Below are 12,152 nucleotides of genomic sequence, written 5' to 3' on the forward strand. Positions count from 1 at the left end.
AAAAATGGCTTTACGAGCTTTATATTTCCCTCCCTGCCTGGCGAGCTTCACCGAATCACTTCCCATCAAAGTCTTCAAGTTCAAGGCCATTTGTACTCTCATGAAGAAAAGCAAGAAAGATAGGAAAATTGAAGAAAAACTTAAGCTTGGTTCCAGTCGAGCCTAAAGCCCCAGACTCCGGCTGGTGGGATAGTTTCTTCAACCCAAGGTTTTTCTTTTCACTAAGCTCAGTCTTCAATTACTCTGCTTCCTGCTTTTTAGTGGAATGCATTCAGTTTCAATACAACTGTTTTAACTAAATTATCTTTATATTTTGCTTATTTTGGAAAATCTATGATGCACAGAAATCTAGAACAGGTGGTGGATTTTGTTATGTAATGTTAAATTTGGTAATGATGTTCATAATTAGAGCTCAGAACCTATAAACGGTGCTTTTGTTCAGTTAGGCTGTTGAAAAAATTGGCCTAGGCGCTAGGCAACCGCCTAGGCGGGTCTAGGCGGCCTGGGAGGATCTAAGCGGCGCCTTGGCAGCCTGGGAGGATCTAGGCAGCTTGGGCGGATCTAGGCGGCCTGGGCGGGTCTGGGCGCCAGGGCGGGTATGGGGGCCAGGGCGGGTCGTATCCCTTTTTTTTTCCAAATGAAGACAGACGAGCTTGCTGGTGTGAAGGAGCAAAGGTGACATGTATGGGGTAGTCGTCACCATCAATATCGTACACTGTGACCTCCTGGTTCTAGATGCCTCGTTTACGTAATTCATCACCCTCTAACCATGGCAAGATGTGGCTTTCCACGTCTTTTTTGCACATGTACAGCGTAGTTCGTGTCACATCACTATATGCCAACTGCTTCTCAAAACGCTTGCTGCACCTTGTGATCTTGTTTTGGAGGCTTGGGGGGACGTCAGGAGGGGCATGGCCTCCTTGTTCTACTTGTTGCGGTTGTTGAGGCAGAGGCATGTCCTGTGCTGCCATGACTGCATGTTCTTGGGCTGCAGGTTCGTGAAACTGAGGTGAGACTTGGAGGCTCCAACTTTGTTCAAGTTCTTCTTGTTGTTCAGGCATGCCATGTGCTGCAATGACTTCTTGGGCATGTTGGGTTCCCCGTTTTTGTAATTGAGCAAATTCTTGGGGATAAGAAGGGACATACTTGTTAATTCCAGAGGAGGAGCCTTGTACTAGTTGTGCTGGTGCAGCAACTTCAGTTTCTTGAAACTGACCAAACTCTTGGAGGCCTTGGACTGATTGCGGATAATAAGAAGGGTTAATTCCAAAGGAAGAGCCTTGTTCTAGTTGTTGTTCCTCGTGCAGCAACTTGCTGTGGTTCAATTTCTTGAAACAGTGCTGCAAAATCTTCATTTTCTTGCTGTGGTTCCATTTCTTGAAAAAGTGCTACAAAATCTTCATATTCTGGCGCAGCAACTTGCTGTGGTTGTTCTTGTGGAGCAATGGCTTCAACTTCAGTTTCTTGAAAAACTGATCTGAGATATCGGCCTAGGCGCTATTCGGGAGGACACCGACACCAGGGAGTTAGGGGGGGGGGGGGGGGGGGGGGGGGGGCTAGGCGGCCTGGGCGGGTCGTGTCCTTTTTTCTCCAAATGAAGACAGACGAAGCTAGCTGGTGCGAAGGAGGAAAGGTGACATAAAATAAAAAAGGCATAAGAAATGAGGGGTTTGTTTCGTGTGGAGTGAAAGGAAGAGATAGAAAACTGTGTTTCTGTTGTTGAGAGAGTGAGAATTGGAAGGCAAATGAAGAGGGAATGAGAGATTTATAATTCCTGGTGGTCTTGGTTGGGGTAAAGAAAAGGAAAGGATAAATTAGTCGTCAACACGCATGCGGGAAGAGTTTGTTCATGTGGACTTTGAGAATGGTGCAAGAACTACTCCCAGAAGATCTAAGGTTTCTAATTCAACATTCCATCTCACCCAGCTGCTATGGCACCACAGTCAATTTGATTCGAATGGTGTGTGCTTTCTTTCATCAGATTTCAACTATCTTTCAATTTCAACCAATAGTGCTGACGAGAAAATTAATGTGATATTTTTAACCCTGAAATTAATTTGTTTTCTGGTTTAATTTGCAGCTGTTGGTAACATAGATACAAGTGGGATAAGCATGTTTGAAGAGGTCAAAAGGGTAATTAGTTGGCATGCCTGGGTGGGATAATTGGCATTGTTTTGAGTTTGAGCCTCCTAACAATTGTACAAGATTCAATCAATATTCTTATTCCTATCCTCACCAAAGGACATGGCGTTTGCAGATACCCTATTTATTTATAAAACCAGTAGTTCTTCCACTTATGAACTTGGCTTGTAAAAAAAGAATGGGCTATGTGCCTGTTGCTATACATATAGAGTTGAATACAGCAAGGCGACAGTATCTTTGTTTGGACCTCCCATCCCATTATTATTATTATGAGTGTGGAAAAGCAAACGTGAAAATGGAGATTTTTGAGTCCCTTTAGCTTTTTCCTTTTTGTTGGAAATGATTTGGCTCCACTTACCACTTGGACTTGCAGCACTTGCAGCACTGCAGTCTGCACCTTTCTTGTTATTCCTTGGATTATATTTTTCAACGTTTCTCTAAAGAAAAAAAAATGTGTAGTGAATAGTGATCGATTGATTTTCTTGTTAAGGGTATCTTTGTTTCTGGAATCTGATATCTTTGTTACTATGAAGATCTAGTAACAAAGAAAAAACAAGGTACGACAAAAGGTTAAGTAAAGGCTTGAATTGATTGATTTCTGTTTACCTTTATTATTTGTGACCCAATCCTACGGCTATATATCTCACTTTTTCTCTCCATAAACCATCACGTTGTCTGTTACTCTGTTTGGTGGTGTTGTTTTTCTTCCTTCCTTCCTGGGTTTATTTTATTAGGCTTTGCATTTGGCGCTAGTTTTGCTTGTTTGTTTGTTTGGCTTTGGACTAGCTTAGCTGCTCTCTCTCTCTCTCTCTCTCTCTCTCTCTCTCTCTCTCTATATATATATATATATATATATATATAAATCTTTCATACACTCACAGAGGCAAATAATTTAAAGATGGTAAGCTCCTCAAACTCAAACAGTGGTACACATGTACAATTTGGTGATACAAGCCACACCAAGATATTTGTGGGTGGATTGCCATGGGAGACTCAAAGAGACACCATGAAACGCTATTTCGAGCAGTTCGGGGAGATCCTAGAGGCTGTTGTCATCACTGACAAAATCACAGCAAGATCAAAAGGCTATGGTTTTGTAAGTTCACTCTACTCTTCTTCTTTTTTCTTTTCTTTTCTTGCCTATATTATATATATGGTTTAGTTTTGTAAGCAAGTCCAGTTGTCTTAATGAGTTGTTGAATATTTTTAATTGTCAGGTGACGTTCAAGGATCCAGAAGCAGCAGGGAGAGCTTGTGAAAATCCTAATCCTATCATTGATGGAAGGAGGGCAAATTGTAATCTTGCAGCCCTAGGTGCCCAGAAGAATCATTCAGCCACTCCTCAACCTCATGAACGGGGTGGTTTGCTGAACCTGAATGGTCTAAAAACCAAGTCTGATGACCTTTCCTAAGTTCGTTATATATACTTAATACTTGTTGTATGTTTCAGAAGCTGAGGAGGGAATGAAGAAATCCAGAGCATCATCCAGACCCTTTATCAACACAACCTCTACGTATTTATATTTCCATCAACACAACCCCCACTATGCATTCCCCTATTATTCTGCTTACGGGTAATTAAGAAACACTGGTCTATATATATACTTTTTTATTTGACAATTCATTTGTTTTATAAATTAATTCTCAAGTGTGAATGGTCTCGGTTTCGTCATTCAGATATCCAGTTTACCAGCAGGACAACTTTGCAATGGTTAGAATTTACTTGGGCTGATCAATGATTCATTCATTCATTCATGATATGAACACGTTGCCTTGATAATAATTACAAATGGTTTTAACATTTAGATGCAGAGTTATAATTACAATGGATATGGTGGTGGCGGTGGTGGCGGTGGCCGTGACGGTGGCCGTGACGGTGGCGGTCGGGGCCAACACCACTACTACTCTAACTCTAGTAATGCTGCTGGAGGTCCTGGAGTGTATCATCCGTTTTATTTCTATTCTCCATCACCTATGATGATTCTTGTACAGCAGCAGCAGCCACAGCAACGGGGCCCAACAACTTCCAACGCCAAACTAGAACCAACAGCCTCCTCACACACACTCACACTCACAGGGAAACAGCAACAGCATCCCCTCAGACAAGATCCAAAAGGAAGAAGAAACTGACCTGGGATTACAAAATCCACTTGTCTTCTCTTCTGTTCCTCTTCATTAAGGGTTTTATTTTATGAATCTTATCCATTCATCCTTTCATTGTCAATAACCACATAATTTTTATATATATATATATATATATATATATATAGGTTAACTCTCTTCCATATGGATTTGAAACTAAACTAAACTAATTACTAAACTATGCATGCAAACAACAATTCTTCACCCACTTCATGCCATTGCCATCGAAGCAGCATGTGTACGCCTACGCTGCTACGCCACAAATTAAGACCAACAAACTCTTAGAATTCTTCTTTAAGAGTTTATGGTCATCACAAGCATCAAAACACTAAAGAGATTTCATCATAACGCTTAATAAAATTAAACCATTTAGCTCCTCTGAATTCCATTCCAACTCTACAACTTTAAAATAAACCCACAGATAACCCCTCGTAGAAGGTATCAAACATGCCTACCACCAGCAACCAGGACAAAAGCATAGATAAACACAAAGTACGCCAAAATATTTCTCTGTGCATGCATGCGTCGATATATCTATCACCGGTAAACTAGTCCAGCAAACATGAAAATGTGGTTTACTGCAATGGAGAGCGAGGAGCACGGGGCCGAACAGGTGTCTTTGAAGGGCTTACCCTGCATACATATAATACATTCAAATGACGAGGAGGTCCAAAGTAAATTGCTCTTGAAAGAACATTGGGGTTGGGGTGTGTATGTTGTCGGGAGAGAAAACAGTGTAAGCTAAACATTCTGCCAAACTAACCTTATCGGCAGTGATCCCAAAACGACACCACTACAGTTAAGAGCTGCAATTGCACTTTCAGCCTGCGAATGTAAATAAGAATCATTCTCAGATTAGCGCTATCTGAATTACAGAGCATAACAGAAAGGAGAAGAAGACTAACATTTAACAACAGAAAAGAAAAAGACTTTTAGTCTAATCATTCTCGATAAAAATGCAAAATTGATTAAAAGAACAGAAGGACCTTTCCTAGTTGAAAATAATTTGTAAGTTTCAATGGCCCACATATGAATCATCAATCATCTAAAAAACAATGAAGTACAATGACAATATGAACTTGTTTACTTGTAGTGAATAAACATGTTTTACCTGAGTTTCTGTTTACCATAATGCAATTGCTACATAGTGACAATAGTTAAAAATTACTGTGATATTCTATTGGAATCAGATAATAAAAGCCAACTTAAAATGGATAAAAAGTATTACTGTGGTAAGGAACCATTCTAGATAATAAAACAGTAGTACAAACTATTCTAGATTCCAGGTTATAAGCAGATCATAATAATTACAGCATGCTAGCATGAGTGATCAAAATCTTAGAATACAAAAGACCACGGGAAAAAATAGGTGGAATGCTGTATACAGTAACTCAGACAATAAATTAATTAATTGTTCTGACAGAAAAGAAATGTCAAAATGATTGAGATGATCAAGCAAAACTTGTACATTTGACCTCAAGTAATTAGAACACACAATGGAGTAAACGAACTGAGTTCTCTGTCATAGTTTACGGAGACACCTGCCATCATAAACTGTCTACGGGTTTCACAAAAAGAGATGAAAACACACCCACACAAACTCACAGAGCGCATAACACAGTAGGCTTGTGAGTGCTAAAAAAAACCCAACATAAATATACAGAGCCATAAGGTCCTTACCACAGTAAATTCAACAAACGCAATACGAGTGGAGTGATGATAATCTCCAAGTAGCCGCAGGCGTTGAACCTATACAAGCCAGGAAGATGTAAATACAATAAGGTTGCAGTTTCAGAACGAGCAGCAATAAAAATTTGTCACAGAGGGAAACACAAACCTCTCCACAAAGTGATTCAAAAAACAGTTTGACATCTGCTTGAGTGACCTGAATCAAGTGAACAAAAAAAAATTAGGAACAGGTGCACCAGTTCTGGCCCTAAAACACCCAGACGAGATTAAAAAGTTGAAAAATACCTTCTTGTCAATATTTGTACAATAAATAGTTCTTGAGCACATCTCACGCTCATCATCGGACTGATTACAATAACAGAATAAATCCAAGTAAGAAAAGAACAGGTAAAATCAGCATAACTTAATCAGTTCGTAACACTCAAACTGCAATAAATTTATACACATATCATAATTAGTAAAATTATATATTGATGACAAGCAGTCAAGTATGGTCCTCACCCTTGGCAAAAATGTTGGATTAACAGGTGCGATTGCAGTTTTCGAAGGCAGGACTCTCACTGGGTAATAGCCAAGCATGGTTCCTGACAGACTCAAGGCAACCCTTGCACCTTCTGCGAGCATACAATAGTTGATTCAGCATAACAAGACAAATACTCATCAATTCATAGTAACAAGATATAGATACGTCAATGTACTTGAAGTATGTTAGCTTTTGATAATACCTTCATCTGTAAACTCAACAAAGGCAAATCGAAGAATGGAATTTGGATCACCGCATACACGACAGTCTACAACCTTTTGGAAGAAGACGGGAAAGAATTCAGAATTATGATCCACCATTCTGGCATTATCTCTATTGAACGAGTACAGATGAGAATAGTAAAAACTTGGTTACCTGTCCGCAACTAAGAAAGAGAGCAGCCAGGTTCTCTTCAGTAACCTGATATGCAGAGAATGGAGTGACAGTTATACAACTATTATTTTTTTAATACACAAAATTTTCAAAATGTGACAACCACAAACAATATAATTACTACCTGTTGATCAATGTCAGATACATACACAGTCCTCCTGATCATCTCCTCTCTCTGTGCCAAACTCATTTTGTAATAGTTCTTTCGCCGACCTTGACTATAGCCATTCTTCTTCTGCGGAAGACAAAAAATAAAACAAAAGTAAACCAAATTATCATAAGTACATCCATCATACAACAAATTATCCCATTCAAGTGAGCCCAAGAAGAAAACAAAACATTTTCCTTGGCTGAGTCTTTCATTTTTCAGAAATCAAACAAAAGGAAAAATAACTCGACTTTTTCATCACTTCATTTCTACATTTTTTTTTCAGAAACCAAACAGCAAAATTTAACTTTGGCAAGGAAATGGAAAGATCATACATACCCTTCTTCCAATAAGTCCATTGGCGTTGTCAGAATTAATTTGTACTAGAAAATTGTTAGCATAGCCAAACCCACCAGCAAGACTGAACCCATGATTGTTGACAAGTGAGGGAGGCACAAACTCCTTAGCCATGGGATTCAACTTGGACAACAACTCCTCCAAATCTCTCATATCACGATTGAAACTCTCATCCCCATCCCCTCCATTTCTTACCCCATTAGACCTCTGATCAATTCCATACCCGCCAGACTTGACCGCCACCATCTGATGGTTATCGACCCCATTGGTGTCAAACCCATTTTGCATCTGACCCATTTGAGGCTTGTGATTGCTTGTGGGGACTGACAAAGTTGTTACTTTCTCCTGGTTCTGAAACTTGTCCTGCGGATTCTGATCGTCTCCGTTTGACTGTAAATTGGGTTCCGCACTCAACACGACAGAGGAATCAACTCTGGGTTTTGGGTTTCCAAGATCGTTCTGTGCATTTGAGTCTGATGATACTGCTGTGTTGTCGAAATTTGGTGCATTCTCAGCAACCGCCATGATCAAAGACAACTCCTTTTATTTGATCCAAATACTGTATTTTTTTTCTTCTCGAGATTATCTGTAATGTTATTGTTCACAACAACTGATGAGCAAAAATAGATGATTTATTCAACAAAAACATAAAATAAAAACAAATTTTAATTTTCAGAGAGAGTCAGATGATTATTTTCCCTGAAAAAAACTTACCTGGCTAATCTAGAGAAACTCCATTGAAATGAAATGAAAGCACCTTAAGATCGCTTTAAGTATAACAGATTAAAAAGGGCAAAGCATAAAAAAGGGGAAAAAAGTCTGCAATTTGGTAAGACAGAGCAATACCTTTTTTTTCTCTTATATATATTATTTGTATATTTCACAGATGATGAGAGTAGGGAGAGAAAAAAGAAGAAAAGGGTATTTGTTTGTGATTGGGATCGTCCGTTTACGCAGCACTGCCTTTTTGGACCTTCTTCACAACGTACCAAAATGATAATGCTGATGATGATGATGATGATACATTCCTCTCTCTCTCTCTCTCTCTCTCTCTCTCTCTTATGAATGAGATGATTTGGAAGGAAGACCCACCAACCCAATTTCCTTTTATTTTTTATTCCACAATAGCCCATGTGTTTTGTGATTTTTCTACTCTATATATATATATATATATATGTGTGTGTATGACATGCATCATGCATGTGTGACCTACATACACGCATGGGATGGGATTTATTTATTTATGCCTCTATAATATATGGAAACAAATTAAGTATTCATTATCATATTACTCACCCAAAAAAAAAAAAAAATTTCTGGTATTTGGATATACATCATGACGTTTTTTGAATTTTTTTGGTCAGAATAATTTTTTTGAATTAGGTGGTTACGTTTCATATTCAATCCAGAAGAGGTTGTTGACTTCACATTTAAAATAAAAAAAATTAGAAAGGTAATTCCCGATTTAGAAGTGCTCTATACTCTCTATATTGTTTCTTTTTTCTATTTCAATATTTTAAATATAACTTTACAATTGTTTTATTTTGTTCGAGAATAAACTTTATTGGTATTAAGCATCTCCTAAAAGTATAAGCTGGAATTGTTTTATTTTTATTGATGAATAAAAATACAAAGACATGTTGAATTTGTTATGTATTTGAATAACTTGACAGTTGACGTTGACAATGGAAGCATTCAAGCATGTATGTATATGTATGAATGAATTCTAGTCTTTTCGATTGCGTTAGCATCTGTTTTCTAGTTTTCTTTCTCGGTGATCAAAATGAACTTTGAATCTCTTGTTGTGTTTGATTTGAATAAAAATTTGACAATCTCGTTTAGTAATTTAATAATTATAAGTTACGAAAAAATTAAGATGACATGTCTTTAACTGTTGTTAATCATTTTCTTAATTTTTTTAAATTAACTTATTTTAATATACTATTTTTTTACTCCATTTTTTTTTTAATGAAGTAGTTATGCTCTCTTTTTTAATGAGGACAATTTTGAACAATTTAAAATATCACCATTAAAACATTTTGCTATATACAGATCCTGATCTCTTGGACCCCTGTAGTCCAAGAGATTTATGGTCACTCACCATTGGATGTAAATTCAACGGTTGACTTGAATCGGGTAATAATCATTTATGTCATATTGCATTTATATATATCATTTTGAACCATTGGATTAATATCCAACGGTGGGTGACCACAATCTCTTGGACTCCTGTGGTCCAAGAGATCGGGACTGTTGCTATATATATATATATATATATATATATAGAATTTTTGTGTACTTGCTAACCGACCAAATGCATAGAATATTGTAAATAATCAACTTATATTGACATACCTGGATTTGGATGCATGACATATGCAAAAGTCGAGATCGGTTTGAAATACGGGTTGCGGCTTGACCTAATAATCAACCCGACCTAATTCAATGAAGATACTTCAAAATCGAAGTCGATCGACTACAATGGATCGGGCCAATCCATTTTTCAAATAGGCAATTGGGTAAAATTGGATTATTGGGTGACGAAAGTTCAACACCATAAGCTCTTCCCTCCTTCATTACTTGATAAACAACCAAACAAAAGCACAAATTCAAAATCGAAACTCAAGAGCAATCAAGCAAAAAACACTAAATATCAAATTTCATTTCAAAGATTCTAATTAATTAGTGTATTTATAGATACCTGAATTGTGAATAGAAACCAACATGGATATTTTGATAACGCAAAAAAAATTTTGAAGAAGGATATCGAGGAATGGAGGAGGAGAGGTGTCGACCAAGATAAAAGAGGAGGGACATCAGCCCCAAATGGACGAGGAGAGGTTGGTGGAGCTAAATTACGACATGAACTAGAGGGTAGTTTTTAAGGTTAAATGTTAAATGTAATATTATAAGGATTTGGCGAGGCGAGTTGCACTATCAGAATAGGATAATATGTCGGTTCCCCCTCAATTATACTAATAATGTTAATATGCCCCTAATACTTTTCATTGGCAACCAATTCCCCCTGGTAAATTATACAAAATTAGTTAATTTATCCCAATGTCATATTTATTGCAATTCCATATAAAATGTTCATAAGATAAGATAAAATACGTGACTCACTTTTAAAGGTCTTTTGGTCATTTCACGTCATTTTTTAAATAAATAAGTCCTATATGTCATCAGAAGTAAGTTAGGTGCTTAGTAAGTGACTTTCCACTTTTGCCAAACACTCCATTTTTATTAAATCATAAACATAACTTAAAATATGTGGAGTCTATCCACGAATTATACATATAAGGTGGATTTGGAGCTCCTTGGAAGAAGCTCCTTAAATAAGTAACTGTTTTATCTTCTCTATTTTTTCACTGCTAAAAAAATAAAGTCAATAAACTATAATTTGTTTGCATAAATACTTATCAATCACGTGACCATTCCTTGTTTTTATTTTGTTTATATAATCAAAAGTGACCATTAGTTGTTGGTGAAACAATTGTTTTATAACCAACAATTAATTATTCTACTTATATATTATTTGGTCCACAACCATCATGTGGTAATTTAAAAACATACATGCTTATTATAATTTGAAGCTGCTTACGCTTACCAGAAAAAAGTAATGATTTGATGCCCAACTACCAAAAGAGAAAAAAATAAAATCATCGCAAGGTTCCAATTTATTGTTTTTTGGCATAAGAAACTATAAAAAGTTTCCTAAATTATTAGAAAGAAAAAAAAAACCTAAATTTGTTAAAGAAAATTATTTTCTATCAATGCATTTGAATATATATAAAAAAAAATTCCCATTGAGGATTTGAGAAAAACCTTAAGTGGCTGGGCGGTGGTGGTCCAGCATTGATAAGAAAAAGATGGAAGTAATCTATCACCCATCCCAAAACTATAACAAATTTTGTCTTATTTTAATTTGTTTTGTCTTAAGCAACGTAATTTTGATCCATATCCACAATGGAAAAATATTATGTAAATTTATTTTTTTGTATTTTGGTATGAGGAAATCGTATTATTTACAAAACACGAGATTTAGAATTTGGAAAACATGTTTTAAATGATGGGAATACTAATAGGGACTTTGTTGTAAGGAACGGAACCCATCAGCAGTCTGGTGTTTATTGCTAATTTTCAATCACAAGTTGTCGCATTTTTGTTTGGTGGTGGACCAGACCGGAGTCCGTAGTGTATGATGGGACGCTGCCTGCCCAGACCAGATTTCAATTTGCCCTAAATTTGTTCAACGGTTGCGTTATTGCCACGTAATACAATTGATTCTTGTTTTATTTCTCCAAGGCAATGAATCTGATTATGACAGCCAAATCTATTGCTATGCTTATCCAGTCATGCAAACGAAATCAACCGAAACCACAATCAATTCTAATCTAATCACATATTAGCAACAAATTTGTCAATTTATGAGCTGAAAAAATGCAAGACTTCAAATTCTTAAACAGAAGACAGAACCCTACTGGTTAATTAATCGTTATTTTTTTTTTTTCCTGTTTTTTTGTGTCTTCATAATATTTAATATATGATTGGTCATTTTCGGATTTAGAGGGTTTGCCGTTTTAAGACCGTGATCACAGCTTCACAGATGACCAGGTTCAGGTTGCTTAGCTTGGGCCCCCTTCTCGTGCTGCCGTGTGCTTGAAATGGATAAAAGATTGAGAGAAGGGGTAATATTCATTCATGGTTTTTCTTATTATTTAGATATTTATTTTATTTATATAAAGGATAATATAAATT

The 12,152-nt window shown here is 36.7% G+C and overlaps 2 protein-coding genes across 5 annotated transcripts; one reads left to right on the top strand and one right to left on the bottom strand.

Moving 5' to 3' along the window:
- The first annotated feature begins 64 nt into the window (after positions 1–64).
- On the top strand, positions 65–4,354 carry LOC117617530 (RNA-binding protein 38-like). Of its 3 annotated transcripts, XM_034346939.1 has the most exons (6): positions 65–208; positions 3,024–3,238; positions 3,360–3,501; positions 3,593–3,716; positions 3,820–3,853; positions 3,949–4,354. In XM_034346939.1, the coding sequence occupies exons 2-6, from the start codon at positions 3,041–3,043 to the stop codon at positions 4,270–4,272; spliced, it is 822 nt and encodes a 273-aa protein (XP_034202830.1). In that variant the 5' UTR covers positions 65–208; positions 3,024–3,040; the 3' UTR covers positions 4,273–4,354. The 3 variants fall into 3 exon arrangements, 1 of the variants encoding a protein (XP_034202830.1); XR_004584351.1 differs by lacking the exons at positions 3,024–3,238; positions 3,360–3,501; positions 3,593–3,716; positions 3,820–3,853; positions 3,949–4,354 and adding an exon at positions 345–1,519; XR_004584352.1 differs by lacking the exons at positions 3,024–3,238; positions 3,360–3,501; positions 3,593–3,716; positions 3,820–3,853; positions 3,949–4,354 and adding an exon at positions 443–1,519.
- A 267-nt stretch (positions 4,355–4,621) lies between these two features.
- Positions 4,622–8,520, bottom strand: LOC117617529 (polyadenylate-binding protein-interacting protein 12-like). 2 transcript variants are annotated; one of them, XM_034346938.1, is made up of 11 exons: positions 8,241–8,520; positions 7,377–7,980; positions 7,014–7,124; positions 6,872–6,916; positions 6,699–6,771; positions 6,475–6,587; positions 6,259–6,318; positions 6,122–6,169; positions 5,965–6,033; positions 5,048–5,109; positions 4,622–4,917 (listed from the first exon to the last, which is right to left on the bottom strand). In XM_034346938.1, the coding sequence occupies exons 2-11, from the start codon at positions 7,917–7,919 to the stop codon at positions 4,860–4,862; spliced, it is 1,182 nt and encodes a 393-aa protein (XP_034202829.1). In that variant the 5' UTR covers positions 7,920–7,980; positions 8,241–8,520; the 3' UTR covers positions 4,622–4,859. The 2 variants fall into 2 exon arrangements, with proteins under 2 accessions (XP_034202829.1, XP_034202828.1); XM_034346937.1 differs by having other exon boundaries at positions 8,109–8,520.
- Between the last annotated feature and the right edge of the window lie 3,632 nt (positions 8,521–12,152).

This window comes from Prunus dulcis, chromosome 2 (assembly GCF_902201215.1).
Source record: "Prunus dulcis chromosome 2, ALMONDv2, whole genome shotgun sequence".
Classification (NCBI taxonomy): domain Eukaryota; kingdom Viridiplantae; phylum Streptophyta; class Magnoliopsida; order Rosales; family Rosaceae; genus Prunus; species Prunus dulcis.